This window comes from Ctenopharyngodon idella, chromosome 24, assembly GCF_019924925.1.
Source record: "Ctenopharyngodon idella isolate HZGC_01 chromosome 24, HZGC01, whole genome shotgun sequence".
In the NCBI taxonomy this organism is placed as follows: Eukaryota; Metazoa; Chordata; class Actinopteri; order Cypriniformes; family Xenocyprididae; genus Ctenopharyngodon; species Ctenopharyngodon idella.
In genome coordinates this window covers 24,188,673-24,211,585 of record NC_067243.1, presented here as the reverse complement: position 1 = coordinate 24,211,585, position 22,913 = coordinate 24,188,673, and the positions used below count along the sequence as shown (strand labels likewise).

Genomic DNA, 22,913 nt, shown 5'->3' with positions numbered 1-22,913 from the left:
TACTAGGCAACCAGTAGTGGAAACGCCCACTGGCGACCTCACCGCCAGCCCTTCACCGGCATGCAGCAACAAAATCACTGGCAGTGTGAACTCAGCTTTATCCTGTATGCATTGATTAGTCTGTGAGTCCTTAGTTTTCTTTTTTTTTTTTTTTTTTTTTAAATGCAAAGTTGTAAAAAGTATTCCATATCTTAGTCATAAATATTCATGTTTGTTAAAGTTTTAGTTTCTTAGTTTCAAATTGTGATATGCCAAGGGGCATTATCTGCCCCTTATATATCGGAGTCTAATAAGGGGTAAATTACTTGTAAAAAATATACACCGGCTGTGAGCTGCACGGCACATCAAAAGCAAATAGAACTAATTTTAATCGATGCAGTAAATGGATGCCCCGTTTTATTGCTGACATAATACAGCCATGGCTACAAGTATTGGCAGTAACATAAATTGTTTCGCAAAGTTTGCTGCTTCAGTTGTTGTGGTGTTGATTCACATTGTTTCTAGATTATTATGATTATCAGATGCATTTTAAATAATTGCAAAAAGCTTAATTGGCCAAAAAATTTACTTCCTAAATGAAATACCTCCAAAGAAAGATGTCCAGCCATCATCACTTTGCATCAAGATCTCACATGCAAGGAAATTAAGCAAGTGCCAGGACTGTCTCCTCTTGAGGAGTAGCTACAGAATCGTGTCACCACCAGTAAAGTGCATATGCACACAGTGAGGCAAACAGATTTAAACTGGTGTGAAGAAAGACAGCAAAGAAGCCGTTTCTCTCCAAGAAAACCATCAAGGACATACTGAAATTCTGCAGGATGTACAGGGATTGGAGAGCAGAAAACTGGTGCAAAGTTATTGTCTCTGATGAATCCTCCATCCGACTGTCTGGGACATCGAAAATTGAACGTTACCATGAGTCCTGTGTCGAGCCAACAGTTGAAGCATCCTGAGACCATCAATGTGTGATGTTGTTTTTCATCCAAGGGAGTGGGTCCTCTCAACAATTCTGCCCAAGAACACTGCAATGAAAAAAGAATGGTTTCAAAACATCTTGCAAGAGCAATGATTCAGATGCAATTTGTTGAAGATCCATGCATTTTCCAGCATTATGGAACACTATGTGACAAGACAAGAGTGATAATGAAGTGGCTCTGAGATCATTTCATTGAAATTTTGGATCCATGGCCAGACAACTCCCTGGAGAGAACCTGTGGTCAGTCCTCAAAAGACGAGTGGACAAGCAGAAGTTCACAAATTGTAATCAACTCTGAGCACTTATAAGGCAGGAGTGGATCTCATCAATCAGGATGCCAGAGTGAATTGCAGAGCTCATGAAGAAGGGTGAACACTGTAAATATTGACTCTGCAGATGTTGAATGTTTTTGCCAATAAAAGCCTTTAATACTTATGATTATCATTGTTTTACAATATACCATACAAACATGTGGGGGGGGGAAATCTACAAATACTGAAGCAGCAAACTTTGCGAAACACAAAATTTGTCACTGTCAGTTGGCCACAGCTGTACATGCATTCGCTTCTGCCAAAAGGACAGATGGATTTGTTTAGTGTAAACAGTCTCAAGCCATTGCAGCATGGCGTGTGAGCTGTGAGCTGTCACCTGGCATGATTGGCGTAGACACTTGTCATGTTTCAAACTTGTATGACTTTCTTCTTTGGAACACAATAGAAGACATTGTGATGAAGCTGTTTTTGTTAAATTTCAAACTCCAAAAAGGACACAACAGTAGCATATTATCCATAAGGGTAGGACACACTAAACCGACACCAAAGGACTAGCACTGATGAAAGTCGACTGTGTTGTCACATCGCGTCACCTGCGTCAAGGCAAAAAAAAATGCACGTGAACACACAGAGAACTACAGCCGACTGTCACAAACCGTAAACTTATTTGCTCACTGTTTTGCTATTATTTTTGCGCTTCGACTTAACTAAACTGAACAGCCAATCAGAGTTCGTTCTCTCTCTCTCTCTCTCTCTCTCTCTCTCTCTCTCTCTCTCTCTCTCTCTCTCTCTCTCTCTCTCTCTCTCTCTCTCTCTCTCTCTCTCTCTCTCTCTCTCGACACTGATTCTACATGCTGAATCGTCCCAAAAACCCCCGATGGCGTCCGACTACAGCCAAAAAAAAAAAAAACGGGAAAACGTCGTCGGCCGGCGCTTAACTGTCCGGTGTTGCCTGACAGACGATCGTTGGCTTGGTGTGTTCCCGGGTTTAAGACTCATCTGGTATATAAGTCTTCTGAACGTAATTTGTAAAAAATAGAATATTTGTAAATTCAGTAAAGAGCATTCATGTTTGTTAAGGTCTTAAATTTTGCCCTTATAAAAATGTAGCATGTAGAAATGTGTTCTTGCTTCTTTTTTTTTTTTTTCTTTTTTTCTTTTTTTTTAATTACAGAATATTGAATTTCATCAAAAGGTTAATGTCAGTAAAACTGATAGTTCCTTTAAACAACACAATGAAGTTGTATGAATAGTTCACCCAAAAAATTATCAATAGCGGTGTTTCCACCCAAAGTTGCAAATAAAGCACAGTTTCCATCACATGTGTTTGAGTGAACAAAATTGTCACTTCCTGGGAAATTGGCGCAAATATCTGTAATAAAAATGGAAGTTGCTGCATCATAATTTTCCTACATCATAAATGACTTGTGTCTCAGAGCATGCAGACGAAACGCAATGGTAACTTGCGTTCGGATGCTGGTGTTTGGGAACGCAATCATGTGAGATGCTTCTGGGAGGGAATTAAACCAGAAGATTTTGATGACAGACTTTGACTCAACCCGTCAACAGAATGTTAGTTTTTGGGTGAACTATCCCTTTAACTAAGCCTTTTATTTATATATAAACATTGATCAGTGTAAATACATAGCGATCGTCAAGTATGGTATACGTTTTAGAAGCTCAACCATGCTTGCTTGGCTCGCTAGAACCAATGAGGTTTGTTCTCGCATGGTTGCTTCTGTGTTTACCATATTTGATGAGCTCTAAGTGTGTTGATCAAGTTTCTCTTCAGAAGACTTGGATTAAACTGTTTGCTTCATATGGAGGACATAAGTCTTTTTGTACTTTTTCACTTTTTACAAAAATAGAGAATATTAAGAATATTTACATTTGTGTTCTGAAGGATGAGCATGAGTAAATGATTCCACTTTCTGTTTCAAAAAGGGACTGTGTCAATTTTGGAGTTAAAGCAGAGTTCAATGATGCAGCGGTTGGCCGGCTGGATGCCCACTGCTATTAGGTACATTATTTCTTTTGCATTAAATTTAAATGTTAAATAAATCAAACACAACCTAGAACAGAACAGAAACTGTTTAAACATATGATCCCATTCACAGGGGAGATCAGAGCACGTCTGATCTAGCCATCAGTCTAGCTGTCCACCAGCTAGAGGATGACACTTTTGTATTCGCCCTGTGTCAAGATCATAAGCTGCGGATGTGGTCATTTAAGGTCAGTTTGACTCCAGGTTATCCATGCACCCAACTTAATTCACGTATCAAGATGTAATTGCTGTGTCTTTAAATGTCAGCAACAGGTACAGCATGTGTCACCTTGTGTGCATTTGACTCCAGTAGCTAGTTTCATGCCAGTCACATTGATGTATAAATTGTTTGTCTCTCAGCATCAGATGTGTCTTTTGGTGACTGATATGCTGGAGTATATGCCCGTGGGTCGTGGGGATGTGAAGGCTTCTCCAGCACAAGCTCATAAGCTCCGACTCTTCTTCTCCTCATCCACCGGTCTGTGTCTCGCCATCTACCTCGCAGTGCCCAAACGCAGTCAGTTCTGTGTGCTGCAGCTGGTGGCCAATGAGAACAATCGCTACAGCCTGGATCATATCTCAACACTATTTTCAACACAGGTAGGGTTCAGTACAGTAAACATTGAATCCTTTATATGATTAGTGATGGAAGTGTACTTAAAAGTAAATGTGTGTGTGTGAAACAGGAGACACTAGTGGATTTTGTCTTGACGCCGACTGATATTTGGGCTGTTTGGCTGGATAATGACAACCAGACTGTGGTGAAGTACATCAGTTTTGAGCAGTGAGTAATGCAGAGTTTGATTTTTAACTAATTTCATTCAAATATTTTTTAACCGTTTAGTTTTTAACCGATTAAAATAGTCTGTATAAGCTATCCATTTGAAATAGCCTACTTAATCTATGAACTAAAGTGGAAATGAAGCAGTCAGTAAAGTTAATATTATTTAGTAAATGGATTTCCAATCTAATCAAAAATTATATAACAAACACGATAAATGTGAGATAAAAATAGAGACGGTTAAAGACAGATAGTGGAGGACAGATAGTAAAAGATAAAGTCAGAGACAGTGAAAAATGGAAAACACAGGGCATCAGAAGACAAAAAAGATGCCACTGTTGCATTGCTCCTGGATGTAAAAATTAGTTTTACAGTGTTAAAGCAAAGGGCAAAAGAGTCGATTTTCAAATACTGCTGCTGAAACAGAAAACTGTACTGCTTCTCTTCCCGATATACATTCAAACACAAGTCCCATTGCCTCAAGATTTCCGTAGTTATACTTGGCTATACAATATGCTGCCAAAATGACTGTCAGAAATTAAAATCAACCAATCCAAATCCAGCATTGAACTGACCCTCGTTTGCAAAGCAGTCCGGTGTAAAATTATTTGCACAAACATACGAATATAGCTAATTTCTCGGGCACATTCCCCTTCATAGATGAAATGAATCCACTGCGTTCTCAGTGGCTCAGAGGCTGGGAGTTTATGGAGACTCTTATGTTCATTACTACATCCAAAAACAGAACAGTTATAATGTTTACGTAGCTCAGCATTTTATCAGTAGTTTAGGGCCCTATGATTTCCACGATGCAGAAAACGCGGACGGATTCGCGGAATCCATTCATAAAAACGGAATTTACTATATAACACGGAATTTACTATATAACGCGGAATGTCACGGAATTTGTCAAATTTTTGATGAATGAATAAAAAGCAGGTCAGTACACTTAAATTAAATCACGATATAGACTAGTGTCTGTGAATATTAAACCGCTTTATTAAATATTAATATTAAACCGTTTGGGGATGTCACAGCTACCACAATTTTTCTGAACTTCTGCAGTACAACTGGTACTTCCTGCTTCCTGAACTAAGAGGCTAATTGTGACTGCTTTTCAAAATTAAAGTCCTCAGAGTAGATATACATAAAATAAGTCCCATCAAAATCTAAATCAACACAGTCCTGCACACTCCCCGTCTGGGATTTTAAGAATCCCAAATCAATTTATAACTTATCATCAGGTGACAGTAGGAGGATAAGTTCGGAGATGGGACGTGACAGGATTTTTTGAATGCCATCCTTAGTCACTTTAACATCCACTTTCCTTACCAATCCATCTTTGCTTGGTGACGTTTTCACAACGATTGCCATTGGCCACTCATTTCTGTTAACTTGGATGTTCTTTACCAAGACAATATCCCCTTCTTTCAAATTAGTTTTTCTGTCTTGCCACTTTCGTCGGGATTGCAAGGTACTAAGGTATTCCTTTTTCCATCTTGTCCAGAAGATGTCAGCTAACCTTTGTACTTGTTTCCATTGTTCTTTAAGCAACTCATTATTCTCAAAGTCTCCAGGTGGGGGAGGTGTTCCAACTGTCTTTTGTGTCAAAAGAGTAGCAGGGGTGAGAATAAAGGGAAATTCTGGGTCGGAGGACACAGGGATTAAAGGCCGTGAATTCATCACCGCAGTAACTTCCGCCATGAACGTGGTCAAGACCTCATGTGTGAGACGGGAAGATTTCTCATTAAGCAGCATGCAATCAAGAATGCGACGAGCAATCCCGATCATTCGCTCCCAGTGACCACCCATATGAGAGGCATGAGGTGGATTGAATATCCAGGTGCAATGCTGTTCTTTCAGATATTTCTGCACATCCCCTAAACTGACACAAGATTCATCCATTTTGAGTTCCCGAGACGCTCCAACGAAATTTGTGCCACGATCCGAGTGTAGTTGTTTAACTGGACCTCTGATCGCAAAAAATCTCCTTAAGGCATTGATGAAACTACTAGAGCTCATTGCTTCAATTACTTCAATGTGGATGGCTCTCATGCACATACATGAAACATAACTGCCCACCTCTTGGAATTAGCTTGACCTCCTCTGGTCTTACGGGCAGTCACTTCCCATGGTCCGAAGACATCAACACCCACATAGGTGAAGGGTGGAGCTACTGTCAACCGTTCCACTGGCAAATCTGACATCTGCTGATGTTCAGTCTTCCCTCGCAGCTTCTTGCATGTTACACACTTAAAAAGCAGACCACGTATGCACTTCTTACCTCCTACTAGCCAAAATCCAGCAGCTCTGACAGCACCTTCTGTAAAGTGTCTGCCTTGATGTTTCACAGCCTCATGATAATGTCGCACAATCATTGTTGCCACATGATGTGTACCCGGGACGATAATAGGGATAACTTCACAAGTTTCCAGATCAGACCTTTTAATACGACCCCCCTACTCGAAGTAAGCCGTTGCTGTCAAGTACAGGAGATAGTTTCCTCAACACACTCTTACGAGGAAGGTTGTGAGTTGCAGTGATGCTCTTAATCTCCGTTGGATAACTCTCGTATTGCACACCCTTCAAAACAAAAATTTTTGCTTTCTCCAGCTCTTCTTCAGATGGACCTTTGCTGCAGATATGCCATCCTCTGCAACTATCATCTTGTGAACGTTTGGAGAAAGAATTGGCAATGTGAATCAGACGTGCTATTGCTCTTATAAGAGTGTTAAAGTTAGAGAATCTGCTGAATCTCGCAAAGTTCCATGTGAAATTTGGAACTTCAGTAAGGTTCGAACACACTTGTGGGCGTATTTCAGAATCTGAGGTTGGATCCACAAGCTCAAATGATTCTCGCGATTCAGATCGAAGCTGAGAATTATGCAAGAAGTGTGGGCCCGTGAGCCATGAACTGGTACCCAAGAGTGCTGCAGGCACAGATCTGGATCCATGGTCTGCTGGGTTAAGTCCTATGGGAACATATCGCCATTGTGCAGGTGAACTGGATTTATGGATTCGTTGAGTAGCCTAGTACTACTTTACTGTCAGTATAATACCAGATGTGATCAAAGGTCATGTCCATCTCCTCTACAATCATCTCTGCAATCTCCACTGCTAATACAGCAGCACACAACTCCAGTCTTGGGACAGTAATGTCTGGCTGTGGTGCTAATTTGGATTTTCCAAATAAGAAGTTAACATCCGTGTGACCATGTTGATCTGTCACCTTCAGGTATCCTACAGCAGCAATGGCTTTAACTGATGCGTCCGCAAAAACACAAAGTTCTTTACTCTGGACATTAGTCAGAGGAATGGATGTGCAAACACGTGGTATTTGAAGCTCTTTCAAATCTTGAAGGGAATTTTTCCATTTTCTCCATTCAGCCTCCATGTCCTCTGGCAAAGGGGAATCCCAGCCCTCACCTTGTTTGGTAAGTTCTCTCAACAGTAATCTCCCTTGTATGGTAACAGGCGCAAGGAATCCAAGAGGGTCGTACAAGCCATTTACGGTAGATAGGACCCCTCTCCGAGTGAAAGGCTTGTCATCCTCTGAAACATGAAACATGAAAGAGTCTGTTGCAACATTCCAGGACACACCAAGACTATGTAGGATGGGAAGGCCATTAGAGAAAAGTTGTAGATCTTTAATGCCCTCAGCACGATCTTCTAAAGGAAAGGCTTCAATCACGTTTGGACAGTTAGAGATAATCTTGTGCAGTCTAAGGTTAGACACTGCAAGCATCTCTTGTGTACGCTTGAGAAGGTCGATCGCCTCTGCCTGTGTAGCACATGATTTCAGCATGTCATCAACATAGAACTCCTTTTCCACCAGCTTTCTGGTGTCACTGTCGAAACTCTCTTCATGTTCTTTGGCCGCTCTCCTTAGACCATAAATTGCCACAGCTGGTGATGGGCTATTCCCAAAAACATGCACACGCATTCTGTGGTCCACGATTTCACTGTCAAGGTCATTGTTTCTGTACCACAGGAACCTAAGATAATTCCTATGGTCCTCCCTAACCAGAAAACAATGGAACATATGCTGTATGTCAGCAGTAATAGCCACAGACCCTTTACGGAATCTCATCAGGACCCCGATCAGGCTGTTATTCAAATCAGGGCCTGTGAGAAGTACACTGTTCAGTGAAACTCCCTCATATGGTGCACTTGAATCGAAGACAACTCTAATTTTGTCAGGTTTTTTAGGATGATACACCCCAAACAGCGGCAGGTACCACACTTCTTGACCTTGCTGAAGAGACGGTGCAATCTCTGCATGCTCATTTTTTTTAGCAAGTTCTCCATAAAATCCAGGAAGTGTGCTTTCATTTGCGGTCGCTTGTTCAGAGTGTGTCGCAGCGCAAGAAGACGTTTCAGTGCATAGTCTTTGTTGTTGGGTAGACTTTGTCTAGGCTCACGAAAGGGTAGTGGAGCAACCCAACTGTTGCCACTGTCCTGAAAAAACTCTTTGTCCATAATCTGGAGAAACCTAGTGTCTTCCACAGATGGAGCCATCTTATGATCATTTACAGTGTAAGAGAAAACTGAATGACCAATGCTTTCACCATTGCTTTCACCAGTCCTCAGATGTGGATTCCAGAGGCTGCTGCTGTTGTGGATTAACATCCAACTTCTCTTTTACCTTGATTTGACTGTAGCATGGACTCAGAAAGCTGTGACGGCCATTTTCTAAGACGAAAGTCTTGAAAGTATGAGCTGAAGTGGGCCTATGAGCTCCTTTGAGAGACACACATCCCCGACAACAACCCAGCCCAAATCCAGTTTTTGAGCAAAGGGGGCGCTATTTGGGCCATTAATTTGTTTGTGTACTTTGTGTACTTGCAGGATGTCTCTGCCCAGTAAAAGAAGAATCTCAGCATCGCAGTCGAGAGGTGGTATTTCTTGTGCAATATGTCTCAGGTGGCTGTGATGGAATGCTACACCAGGAGTTGGAATCTCTGTACGATTATTTGGAATCTGATTACATTCTAGAAGAGTAGGGAGAGGTAGACTTATCTTTCCATCAATGGACTCCACAACAAAATCAGAAATTCTTCTACCCGCTGTCTCTAGAAGGCCTGCACATGTTTTCAATGTGTAGGGCAATGGACTTGTTTTGATGTTGAAGATGTCAAAGAAATCTTTTCTCACCAAAGAGCGATTGCTTTGCTCATCCAGGATAGCATACATCCTCTTTGATTTCTCTTTTTGACCAGCTGGATAGACAGAAACTAGACAAATTTTTGAACAAGACCGTGCACTCAGACCTTCTCTGCAAACTTCTGTGCATTCAGATGTAACCTCATGACTAGATGATTTGTCATTCTCCCCGCCATAGTCTGAGGAAGGGGTAGATGCCTGAGATTTCCAGGGTGCAGGACCTGGATGAAGTGCCGAGGGTTGACGGTCACTACCACACTCTTTGCACTGAACTTCTACGGTGCAGTTTTTGGCGAGGTGGTCTGTAGAAGAACAGCAACGGTAACACACAGACTGCTCTTTCAAGAATTGCATTCTATCTTGTAGAGACTTTTCTCTAAACTCTCTGCATCTTCTCAATGGATGAGGTTTTCCATGTATTGGGCAGCTTTTGTTCGGGCTAACTGATCTTTTTTCCTGTTCAGATCTTACTTTAGTTGAAGGATTAACTTGAGTCTTGTGAACAGATATTGGCATTTGTCTTTGTCTCTCAAATCTTTCTCCTTTCTCATATTTTGTGTGAGGAAATGTACTGAAACTCGGATCTGTACATGCTTTTGCTTCTGAACGAACAAAATTTGCAAACACTGAGAAAGGTGGAAAAGCAACATGATATTCTTGCTTATATTTGGATCCAAATGACATCCACTTTTCTTGAATATTATATGGAAGTTTCTCCACAATAGGATTCACTCCCTTAGAAGTGTCCAAGTATGCCAGACCTGGTAAGTATCCTTCAAGCTTAGCAGCTTCTAGTTCTGAGAGGATATCTCCTAAATCTCGAAGCTTTTGTGGGTCTTTGTTTGTCACTCTGGGAAAGTTTTCAAGTTTAGCAAAAAGAGCATGTTCAATTGCTTCTGGAGAACCGTATATTTCCTCAAGTCTCTGCCATGTCATTATCAGCGCAGCTGATGGATTTCTGATATGAACAGCTTTCAGTCTCCGTGCATGCTCAGAAGATTCTCTACCCAGGTATTTAATTAAGAGATCAAGCTCTTCTGTAGGAGAAAGACCAAGACCAGAAATAGCACCTTGGAAAGATGATTTCCATGCCCAGTAGTTAATGGGCTTGTCATCAAAATAAGTAAGCCCTGCTGACACAAGCTGCGTACGAGCTAGATACTTTGCGAGGTCATAGGTAATGGACAAAGAATCTTCTTTATCAGGAGGTCTACTCTGCATTTGGTAGTGATAAGGAGACTGCATTCTGGTGACATTCTGAGACATGTCTGCACCAAAATCCATAATTTGTGAACCAATTGGTAAGTCCTTAAAATCTGACTCACTTTTAATTGGACTTACAATGTGAGAAGCTTGAACTGCTGGTTGCATTTCTTTCCCTCCACTAGATGGCAGTGTACCACTACTGACCTTAGATTGTGTTTTCACATAATCTGCTGTTCGACTTCGACTGTCCTCGATGGGAACAGGAACTGATACTCTACTGGCTGCGCTACGCTCCGTTTCTAACAATGCTTCCTCCAGTACATGAGCTTCTGCTAAAGCAGCATCTTTTTCTTTTTCCTCTTGCAAAGCCTCCAGTGTTGCTTGAAGACGCGCCTGTTCAACTTTCAATTCTATTTTTCTTTTAGCGTGCGCTGCTCTGGCTTGCGCGGCTTCTGCTTTTGCTCTTGCTTTGAAAACCGCTATGCTGGCACTTGAGTGACAACTGGATGCTCTTGAGGAATGACTGGATGCTTTTGAGGAATGTGCGCTGACAGAGTGCACCTCTTCGGCTGTGCCTTTAAGATCTGCTGAGCCTGTCCGACCTTCTGCCATGCTTATATAGGACTTGATATGCAGAAAAATCAGATTGATGTGACAGAGTCTTTGGAATGTCTAAATCTTGATTCCACACAATTCTTGAGCGTCCTTCTCAGTCTGTTATATTAATGTCTTTTCACTGTACTGGCCTTGTTAGAATTCTCTAGCATCTAACTATCCAGTAAGTTAAACAGTGACTCAAAAAACTTCACTGGAGACATCAAGTCGTTTATGAAGTTTATGATTCAACTGTGAAACTGTAAAAATATACAAAAGACAATATTACTAAGTATGAAATTGAAAGATTACAGATTGATGATAAAGTAAGGTTAAATAAACCAAGAAAATGTACATCAAAAAATCAAAATAACCTTCTTAAACATATCACACAATAAATGAACACTGTGTACTTACAGACATTGCGTTTAACAGATGCAAAGAAAGATGATGTTTGGGGATGTCACAGCTACCACAATTTTTCTGAACTTCTGCAGTACAACTGGTACTTCCTGCTTCCTGAACTAAGAGGCTAATTGTGACTGCATTTCAAAATTAAAGTCCTCAGAGTAGATATACATAAAATAAGTCCCATCAAAATCTAAATCAACACAGTCCTGCACAACTATTTAAATATGAATCCTGCATGTCTGTGTGTCTCTGAAATTAATGCCGCAGAAGCGCGGTTTCATTTACCTCACATAAACACACACACACACACACACTGAAGCACGTGTGATGCTGGCGGTGTTTTCATCCTCTGTCGCCTCACTATATGAGGACATGAACGCACAAAATTCATCTCCAGAGCTACTCTGAGTCACTTCATCAGCATTTTATCGCTTTATTTGAGAAAATCTATCTTCATACCATAAACACAAAGAAACTCAAAGCTCTTGGCAACCCGTCAAAATTAAAGTTCGATTTGACTTGACAGAACATATTACTGTTGTACTGTAGAATTTGGATACGTTTCAATGTAATAATAATACTAACACTAATAGACTTAAAAATAATAATAAATTATTAAAACTATATTTTTAAGGAACAATCTCAGTTTTTCTTCCATGTTTTAATTTTAACAGTAAAGCTCTGTTGTGCAGCACTTTGTTTGATTAAAAAAAAGTTTAATTTCATGATTAAAAGATAAATTAAATTAATGTTATCTGTTCATTTGATTGCCAGAAAAATACACAACAGAATTTCTGAAAAAACAAAAAATATAAAAAATAAAAATTAATTAATAAATTTGTTGTTTTTAAGAATTCAATTAATTAGACATTTTTTGATTATTAAAATTTATTTAACCATTAAAATCGAGTCCAAAAAATTAAAATGAAAAAAAAAAAAAAAACGGAATCCAGAAAAATTAAAACGGAAAAAACGGAATTTGGAAAAAAATAAAAATTTCATAGGGCCCTAGTAGTTGCTCTAACGAGGATATAATCAATGCGGACTGTGTGCAGCTTACTCAGCAGGGCTCCAGACTGCGCCTAAAACGGTCATTTGCGACTAAAAATATGAATTTGCGAGTGATATTTTTGCCGAAGTCGCCATTGGCGACCATACAAATTCACACGTTATGACTATAAAATTGCATGTTATTTTCTTGTTCCGTGACCAGTAGCCTATCACATAATTTGCTGTGTTGACGTAACTAAATGAGCTGCTGCGTGTGTTTCACTGAGTTAGAGTGCCGAAATATGAACAGGTAGGGAAAAATTTGATTTCGCACACCAAACAGACGCCAAAGAACTAGAGCTGATAAAAGACGACTGTGTTGTGGCCTCGCGTCGCCTACGTCAGTGCAAAACAGCTGCATTTGAACACACCGTTCTGCTCCTGTGTAAAGGAGACAACTGCATATTTCTTAATATAAATTTGTCTATATTCGTCATTCAAAAGGGGAAACCGGCTCTACAGACTGCAGATACACACACAATGCAGCGCGTGCTTACCGTTTTGAACATCAATCATGCTGATCACTTTCATTATTCCACTCAGCTCATGCTCATCAGATCAATTTAAGGTCATTAAAAGTCTTCAGTGCCTTAAACAGTATAACAAGAGTATAAACGATCATTTTAAGGCGTCTTATATTTTGTGGATGGAAAAACAAATCACGATACTCTCTAATGCGATTATTATTAATTTCATTAAATAAATGTGAGCGCTGCATGTCAACAGATGGCGCTGTTGCGCGTTCTTCAGAGCAGCTCGCATTCAATGATTAGCGCACATTTATCAAACGATTGCATATGAACTAATGCTGATCAATTATCACAAAGTTTACTTTATATTATTTATATTATATTGTGTTGTCAACGTTTGTAGCAACGTAATTTTTTTTTTAATCCTCATCTGAACTTGAATGAGCAGCAAAAGACATTTCAAAATAAGAGTCCTGCTGTATTTCAAAGTAATCAAAGTCAAGCAGTATGTATATATCAGTTGCCCCTGTTTGTTATTTGGTTACACAAACCAAATGTAATATATTTATATATTTATTTCCATATATTTATTTTCATTTGATTCAAAGTAAACCGTTGTAGCATCAGGAAGGAAGGACTAAGAACATTATTTGACACATATTATTCAATATAAAGATGTTTCTAGCATCAGGGTTATTATAGTTAACTAAAACCATTAAAAACATTTTTATTGCTTGAAATAAATGTTAATACTAAAATAAAAATCTATACAAACTAAACAGACATGTTTAAAAACAACAAAAAAAAAACAAAAAATAGAATAAAATAAAACTTAACAAAAAATGAAAGCAAAAAATATAAAAATCTAATCGGATTCAAAATATTAACAAAAACTATAATAGTATTAAGTGAAAATAGTGACATTAATTTACCAGAAAAGTCACAAGATGAAAAAGCTGAAACTGTAAAGGGGACATATATAAACAACAGGATGAGTAAAAGTAAGTGATTTAAAATTTTAAGTTCATTGTTGTGTGGCTTTTTAAAAAATTATTTGGCGCCTGTTTTTGCCACCTATAGGAGCCAATGGCTCCTTAATGAATTTTTTTTTGTCTGGAGCCCTGCTCAGGGCAGGATCTATGCTAATAGGGCAGAGATTGACATCACAGTAGGGCAAGCCCCGTCCACGACTGGTGACACAGTAGGGAGAAAACTAGAACAGCTTGTTTTGAGACACTGTTTCTGATTTATGGGGATTATAAAAAAGGAGTTAGAGCACCATTATAGGGTGGTTGTTTACACACACTGCTGACACACATTCATGTTCAAACACCATGTAAAAGTGAATTTTGCATAATAGGTCCCCTTTAAAACAATTAAAAAATATTTTGCCTTGAAAAATGAATGAGAAAAATACACTTTTCTGTAAATGTAGCATCTTATGCTTGGTATACACCACAAGATAATCGGGCTGATTTTGGGCAGATTTCTCCCCTTCCTACAATCCTAATGTCCCAATTATCTTGATGGTTCTACAGATTATCTTATCAGATTTTCCTGTGGTGTGAGGTGTGTTAATAGTGACTGAATCTGCTCGGAAGAACGCCCCGATCGCGTGTTGAATATTTACGAACAGAAATCCTGATGTGTGGGGGGAACCCAGAGGACAAACGCGTGCACTCTCTGGCGATTATGATGTGAAACTAAACAATATCCAATCAGAAAGCGAGCTGTCAGAAGACGGAAGCATAAGTTAAATGGATTTGGACAGCAGAGATGGAGGATCAGCTTGTTGATTTGTGGCAACAGCACGAGTGTTTATACAACGTGTCCTGTAAAACATACCAAAACCATTCCAATCACTATCACCGCAGTTTCTTCCTGCCTTTCGTCCGTCATGTTTATTCTAAAGTCTCGAGAGATTTTGCGAGATTTCCCGTGTTCATAGTCAGGACTCTTGTTGAAAATCTGTTCGTGTGTGGTGTGCTGTCTTTGTCACATCACGGCACACCACACACTATAGGAGCAAAACGGTTAAATCTAGGATTTTTTTGTCCTCATGTTTGTGGTCTCTCACATTTTGAAAATCTTATAATTTTTCAAAAATCTTTTAGTGTGTACCCAGCATTGTATAATTTTGCTTCTCATGGCAAATGTATTTAGTTTCACTGATGCTTAAAAAAAAAGACAGGATCCTGAATAGGAAAATGATTTTTTATTAATGCAATTTTGCTACGGGTGGCATTTTTATCTATTACAATTTAAAGTGGTTGTATAACATGGATGGGAATATGTGGAAATTCTATGCAGATGAAGTTATGCATAGTGGAACTAGGCATTGTAAGCGTCATATATGGTTATATCAGGGAGGACACTGGGTGGTGATGAATGTATGGACAGTCTTTCACTGAGTGATTTTATAAGGGGATTTTTGTACAGGCTATTTTATTTATATATTTATATTTATATATATATATATATATATATATATATATATATATATATATATATATATATATATATATATATATGTATATGTGTATGTATGTGATTTTATAAATCTGAAGCTTGTTATCTGTGCAAAGTTTTATGCAATATTTCATTAAAGTGGTTTGTTTCATAGAGATTAGAGTAGTTCAATTTTAAGTCTTTTTAGAAAACAAAAAAAACACAATATATATCAATAAATATTTGCTGAATTTTGTGTGACTTTGCCACTTACGTTTTAAAATGTAGTAACACAACAGGCATGTGGAACCAGGTGTTTGTCCAGCCATCACCAGAGGAGGAAGTTCACATTGGTGAAGACCAAGACCCACGGGTAAGTGTATTTACATAGATGCAAACTCCTCACTTTTCAGTAGTAGTTTATGCTCATGTTTTTGTGTCGCATAAATATTTATCCTACTCATTTGAGCGCTTAAGTTTTTTAAGAATTTTTTGAATTTATGCACATCTGGGCATTTCCATCTAGCATTTTTTTTTTTTTTTTTATGCGATATCCCAAAATGTGTATAAAAACAGGTGGATGGAAACATAGCTAATGAGAAAGTGTTTTATGGGAGGGGGACTTCTGAACTTACAAGGGTAAATAAAGAACTGATTGTTTTAGAAAGTACTGTACAGTGTTTCCTTTACTCTTTACTTTAAAAACTGTCTCTCTATATGTGTTTTGTTGTTGTGGAAAAAAATGGACATGTAAGGTAATAATTTTTTTTAAAAAAAATCCCTTAAAGTAACTACAAATGAGCATGTAAAGCAAATGTCTTTTCAAAAATTTCATACAGAGTATGACCCCGCCCCACGCAATGTTCTCACCTTTTTTTCCCCCTTGATGTGAACGCTGAAACTGGTGTGTCATAAATTGTGCCATTTTTGTGTTCCTTTAAACAATGTTGTTTTTAAACAGGAAATCTATCTTGATGTACTTTTTTCACCGCTGCGCTTCACAGCCTCAGCCATCATTAAAGCTTTACAGGTAAAAATCTCAATTTACTTTAATTCACTCTTAATGGGTCATAGAGCAGGGGGTATTCAATGAAAGTTCCCAGAGTCCATTTCCTTTAAATATTCTTCCCAGAAAATATCAGAAAAATCAAGGTCCCCAAATACTTTTTCAGGAGGTAAATGATTGATTAAGCAGTTTGCATTACAGGAAAAGTTAATGTACATTGTACAGTTTTTAACCACAGACGACACATCAGAGAGCTAAGCACACTGAAATGTTGGTGCCTGAGCGTCATTTTCATCTGATCACCTCCACAACAATGCAGCAACTTTTACATGCTGATCCAAACCTCCATTCTGCCATATGAACAGAAAAACTGCTATGTTTATACTTGCATTCATTAAGACGAGTTGATTCTTTTCGGTTAGATTTACAAACGAGGCACAGAGCGATATTCCGACTTATCATGGGAGGAGCTTAAGAAAGAGGTTACTGTCGCAGTGGAAAATGAGGTAAGGTGGTGCTGTTTTCCCCTTTGTGTTCATTTCTTGTGTTACCATTAAAAATGTAATCAAACATTGTGTTCAGCTTCAGTCCAGTGTGACGGAGTACGAGTTCTGTCAGGAAGACTACCGCCTTCTGCAGGTGGAGTTCTGGTCCAAGTTTTACGCATGTTGCCTACAGTACCAGGACGTTCTGTCCACACCACTCGCCCTGCATGTGAGCCCTTCCACAGCCATGGTCTGCATCCTCAAGAAGGTACCAGATCTCAGCCTCACTTAATTTTGTTGAAGTGAAGTAAGTGTGTCTGTGTGTGTAGGTCAAATGATATCAGAATTGTCCCTTTTTTACTTCTTTAGTACACATGCTTTTCTTAATTTGTCTACTCTCTATTCCGCTCCATAGCGCCCCATGCTTTACTTAATTTGAATGCTTCATTAATACACAGCTCTGTTTGATTGTCTGATCAGCCTGACATAGAAATATTGGCTCAACCAACAGCAACTTTTTTTTCTGAAGCCTGCTTAATGTCATGTTGCAATTCCTTTTATTCTGTACTCAGTACTCTGGCTGAGTATTGATCAGAATTGTAAAATTATGAGATTAATAAATCAAATGAAACCTAATCATTTATTTATTTAAAGCAATAATCTGTATTTGAATATGGATTACATGAGATTCTTCAGCCAGTGCAGGGCACTCCCTGACTGGTGCTTACAAAAATTTGGTACTGCAAAACAGCAAATACTTAAATTACTTAAAAATGCTCTGTCAGATATAATAATGCAGAAATATTACTTTTGTTTTTGGTTTTTGGGAATTGTTTCATTGACATCTGTACTTTCTAATAATCCCACTAATCTTAGATTATTTCTTTATTGAATGTATCCAAGTAAGCACTGCAACCAGCAGTGCATTTAGTAGTCTGGTAAGTCTGCATGCGGGGAATCACATTTTGGTCATGCTATAGTTACACATACAGTATGCATTAAAGGGCATTAATTTGACATAGTTACTAATTGTATATAGTACATCAATGTGCTAGGATTAAAGTTGTTCTCTCGCGTGCCTCAAGTGGCATCAGAAATCTCCTGCGAGCAGTCACTTAACAATTGTAAGTCCAGAGACATGCAGAATTAACACATTTTTAATGCGAGCTGATACAACGTATAATTCAGAAGCTCTTATAGCTGGAATGTGCAATTACGTCTTTTAGATATTTATACTTGTTTAAATGCAATAAATCTATTTTTGCTGTGTGATTTATTAGACTGAACAGGAAAAAAAAATGGGAGCTCAAAATTTGGGACTTGAGAGTGAATTTAACATCATGAGCTTGTGTGCATCTGTGCTCCACTGTGGTTCTCAGTGCTGTCAAAATAAGTCCCATTTTTAACACTTACTGGTCAAACAGCAAAAACCTGCAGGCTGCCGGCGATAATTAAAAAATGTCAGATATTGGCTTTTGCAATATATATTAGTTGATCGCTAATCTTTTTACTCTACTTTTCCAGGGCTTTGTGTCTTTCCTGTTACCATGCTTTGCTGTCGACCATCTTTATCTGTCCTCAGATGAATACCTGTTTTCTGAAGAGGAGACTCCAATTGCTGAGGGTAAGAGGCAGTGTTTGAGAGACTATCATTTCATAAAGTCATCTTTACTGTATGATGATTAAAATCGTGAAATGGCCTTTAACAATTACTAAATAAACTTCAAAATTTTACGTTTTCTAATACATTTCATGGACGAATAGCTTCTGACAGCGCAGCATGAGCACGTGACGCCATTTGCGGGACACCCTTAGCGTGTTAGCCAAGGTTCAAAACGCAAAATGCGAGTAAAAATCGCCGTTGCCCGGTAACTTTTTAATGAATTTTGACAGTGCATGGTTGTGAGAATGTGAAACGGCTTAGTACGATCATCAAATTGCACCAATTGTGATGCAATTATATACATTTAAATTTAAAATTTAAATTACATTTTTTTAAAAAATGCAGCGTCTGACGCACTGCATTTTTCAGAGTAAAGCACAGCAGTTTCGATTCACAGTAAATGCTACTCTGCAAGTGCTGTATGTGTGATTGAGTCACCTGTAATATAGGTCAACCATCTTCCCAAATTTGTAATGAGAATCGTTTATAAATCTGTTGAGAACAAAAAGAAGCGTTCAGGTCTCCCTGTGGTTACCTGCCAAAAGAAAAGCTCAGTGGTGTAACGGTTGAAAGCAGGGGGTGGGATGGGGCGGATTGGGTGTCAGGTTTTCCTTCTTGTTGTCTTTAGCTGATCACATGCCTGGGTGGTCTTTTATTAGACTTAGATGTGAGCCGTGACGTCCTGCAACTCGTTCAGTGTCTGCGCCTGGTGAACGAGTCTCTTCCGGAGGACATGGCCTATGAGATGGAGAAAGCCCTTGATGACCTACTGTCTCCAGAGAAAGTGTCAGAGAAAATACTGGACGGTCTTTTGGCCAGCGAGTCAGTATCAATTGAATCACTGATTTAATGCAGTCACATTAGTAATTGATCAGTTTGATGTCTAAAGTGAAATGTTCTCTTCAGAGTGAATGTGATTCAGGATATTACAAACAAACTGCAAGACATCTTTAACCCCATTGTTGCCATGAACATGCTGCTCAGAGAACTGGACCTGGAGGCTGATGCAGAGACGGACACCAGACCCACTGGTACCATTAAATAAACCTTTTTGAAGGACCTTGTTGACTGTGATGTTTAAAGGAATACTTGGCCCAAAAAAAAAAAAAAACATTGTCATTGAAGGACTTATTTCTAATTCAGTCATTTACTTGACTTTGTGTCATTGCAAACATGTATGACTTCTTAAATGGGGCACAAAAAGTGATAGCATAATATCCAAGCTACTTTTTCACCAGGCAATGAAAGTGACCGGGCCCTTTCAAAAAAGCACCATAAAAGAAACAGTGGTAGTCTATAAAAACCTTGCAAACCTGTACTGGCTACCTGGGTGTACTGGAATTGAGAAAAATCATATATAGAAAAATCAATTATAGAAACATACTGAGTCTGGCGGTACATCTGATAGAAAAGGGTTCGGCGCAAACTTTGGTTGCATTAATTGAGTTTTAATTAAAGCTGCAGTCCATAACTTTTTTTTGGTTAAAAATGTTCCAAAATCAATTTTTGAGCAAGTACATAACCAGCCAGTGTTCAGAACTCCTTACCTTAGCTTGATTCACAACAGTAAGCTTGTAATGATGTTTTATAATTAGAGCGGTACTGGTGGGTTTCCGTGGGAAATTCGAGCATGCAGCTGTTCGTCTTTGCGTCATTACGTCACGTCTGTAAACAGAAAGGAAGGAGTCCCAGCTAGTAGCTATATCATGTGAGGATCATTTATAGCCTTTTCTCACAGCAGCTGAAATAATTAAACTTATCATTTTGATAGTGGATTGTAATCCAGAAAGGTCCAAATGACAATCATCAGTGACAACTGGAGATTCACACGTATTCAAAAGCAAAAGACGTCGGACTGTGGAGTGGCTACAGAAATTGAAATCTACAGGTAACGCTAATGCACACTAAATACACATAGTCACGCAATGCTAATGTTGTTAACATTAACAATTTTAAAACAAAGTATAACAGTAATAATAATTTGCATGGTTTGGTATGATCCAAGCTAAGCGATCGTTAGATTTATTCACCAGTGGCAGCGCAATTTTTTTTTTTTTTTTTTTTTTTTTTTTTTTTTTTTTTTTTTGTGTGTAGGTGTAATGCTTTTTTCCTCAGTTGGTCAGAACAAAAGTGGCAGACATGTCACTTACTTGTTCAGATGACATTTTCCGGTGAAAAGTCTTATTTTGGTCATACTTCCAAGACGTAGAATCGGTGTTTCCGAAGTACAGTATCCACACCGATGTGGTGACTGACAGCTAACATTAGATTCATCCGCACTGAGTCGTGCCGATGCACAACACACGTAACGATAATAATTCTGCATAAAACTGCAGTTGCAGGTTTCAAACAGAAATGGTGACAAAGAGGCAAATCTTACGGACTGCAGCTTTAAATTAAGTCACAAAATGACAGAAACCTGATTAACCTGAAATTTGTTCATTTAATGGTGATTTATGGGCAAGGCACAATGACTTCTCAATCAATGACACATTTTTTTCCCTTGTGGCCACTGAAGCTCCTTTATTCAGAGGATGTTGCTATTTATACTGTCAATGTGTCTTATTGCTACACCACCAATAGTGCAGCATTTCACATTATTCACACTATTCGCTCCAAACCCGTAAGACTTTGGTTCATCTTCGGAACACAAATGAAGATCTTTTTATTGAAATCTGAGTGATTTCTATCGCTCCATTGACTGTCTATGCAACTACCACTTTGACAATTCAAAAAGTTCATAAAGAGATTGTAAAACTAATCCATATGAATCAAGCGGTTTAGTCCAAATTTTCTAAACAGACTTGATTGCTTTCAGGGCTTGACATTAACTTTTTCATTCACCAGCCATTGTGGCTAGTGGTTTTCCAAAGTTACTAGCCACTCAGCACTTTCACTGGCCACAGTTTTGCTGATTGGGAAATTACATTTTATATGATTTAAAGTTGACTTTGGCATGCTAAAATTACTTGATTTTGAGTCATTTTACTTGATTTAGCTAGATTTAAAGCGCCTTTCAATCTTTCAGATGCAGATTGACCACCCTTATCAAAACTACATGGTATATCAGCTGGTATGTATGGGTGGGCAATATGACCATAATATGAGAAATTTTATTTTTTAAAGTTATTTTTGTTAGGCTATACAAAATGGAAAACATGAAGAAAAAAAAAAAAATAGCAAATAACCAATACAATAGTAAACTAAATAAACAATTTTTTTCAGATACTGTAGGTTTATTTAACATGTATACATTTATTTAACGGTTTGATTAACGTTAATGACAGACAGGTATTTAATTGGGCTGCTGAATGCATGGACATTATATACTGACATATCCAGTTTTTACCCACCTGTTTACGTCCACTTAAGCCATAACCGACTGTATTCGCACAGGATACTCCACACAATGAACATTTTGACATCTGTGTGTGCGTGTATTTGACTATTCAGGCGCAAGGAGAACTGATTGGGCGCGCGACAGAGAGAGAGCGCGCACGTGAGAGAACACTTCTGTTGTGTGTCATTCAGCGCTATTCCGCCTATCCCACCTTAACTAACTGCATGCTCATCGATAATGAATTGTAATTGAATTGTAATTTTGTGCTACAACAAGCTTGGGCACCTTTGATTAGGCTGTAGGCTGAAATTATATTCAACCCGCCAAAGTGGCTAGTGGGAGTGGCTGTCTTACCCACCACAGCTGAAATCTGGTTGGCGGGTGTTGATATCAAGCCCTGATCGCTTTATATGATGAACAAATTGAATTTATGCTTTCATCCACATATAAACATTCAGCAAACATAAACAAAAGCTTAACTCGACCTGCTTAATGCGCAGGAACAAACCTCTTGGGGAAGTTCAAACGTGCTGCGTAACACACGAGAATGGACCTCATTGGTTCTCGCACGTGTCAAGTAAACCTGCTTGAGCTTCCGTTTACCACAACTGATGTGTGCGTTGATGAATGTTTATATGTGAATAAAAGTCTAAATTCAATCCGTTCATCATATAAAGAGATCGAGTCTCTTCAGAAAATCTGCTCAATTCATATGGATTAGTTTTACAATCTCTTTATGAATTTTTTGAAGCCTCAAAGTGGTAGTTGCGTAGCTGTCAATGGAGGGACAGAAATGGCTCAGATTTCATCAAAAAGATCTTTAGTTGTATTCCGAAGATGAACGAGAGTCTTGCAGGTTTGGAACAACATGAGGGTGAGTAAATGATGACAGAATTTTAATTTTTGGGTGAAATTTTCACATTTGGGTTTTGTTTTTTTGTTTTTTTTCCCAAAAATTTTTCATGGCACTAAAATAACCAAAGTAAAGTCTTGATTTTATAATA

General features: G+C 38.6%; 1 protein-coding gene across 1 annotated transcript in view; it reads left to right on the top strand.

The window, feature by feature from the left end:
• nup160 (nucleoporin 160) overlaps positions 1-22,913 on the top strand; it is a 65,697-nt gene that overhangs the window by 13,076 nt on the left and 29,708 nt on the right. The window contains exons 5-15 of the mRNA XM_051883889.1: positions 3,193-3,268; positions 3,366-3,480; positions 3,653-3,892; positions 3,979-4,076; positions 15,704-15,788; positions 16,377-16,445; positions 16,844-16,927; positions 17,004-17,174; positions 18,431-18,530; positions 19,229-19,391; positions 19,476-19,600. Of these exons, the coding sequence (XP_051739849.1) occupies positions 3,193-3,268; positions 3,366-3,480; positions 3,653-3,892; positions 3,979-4,076; positions 15,704-15,788; positions 16,377-16,445; positions 16,844-16,927; positions 17,004-17,174; positions 18,431-18,530; positions 19,229-19,391; positions 19,476-19,600 (1,326 nt within the window). The remainder of the gene's footprint in view (positions 1-3,192; positions 3,269-3,365; positions 3,481-3,652; positions 3,893-3,978; positions 4,077-15,703; positions 15,789-16,376; positions 16,446-16,843; positions 16,928-17,003; positions 17,175-18,430; positions 18,531-19,228; positions 19,392-19,475; positions 19,601-22,913) is intronic.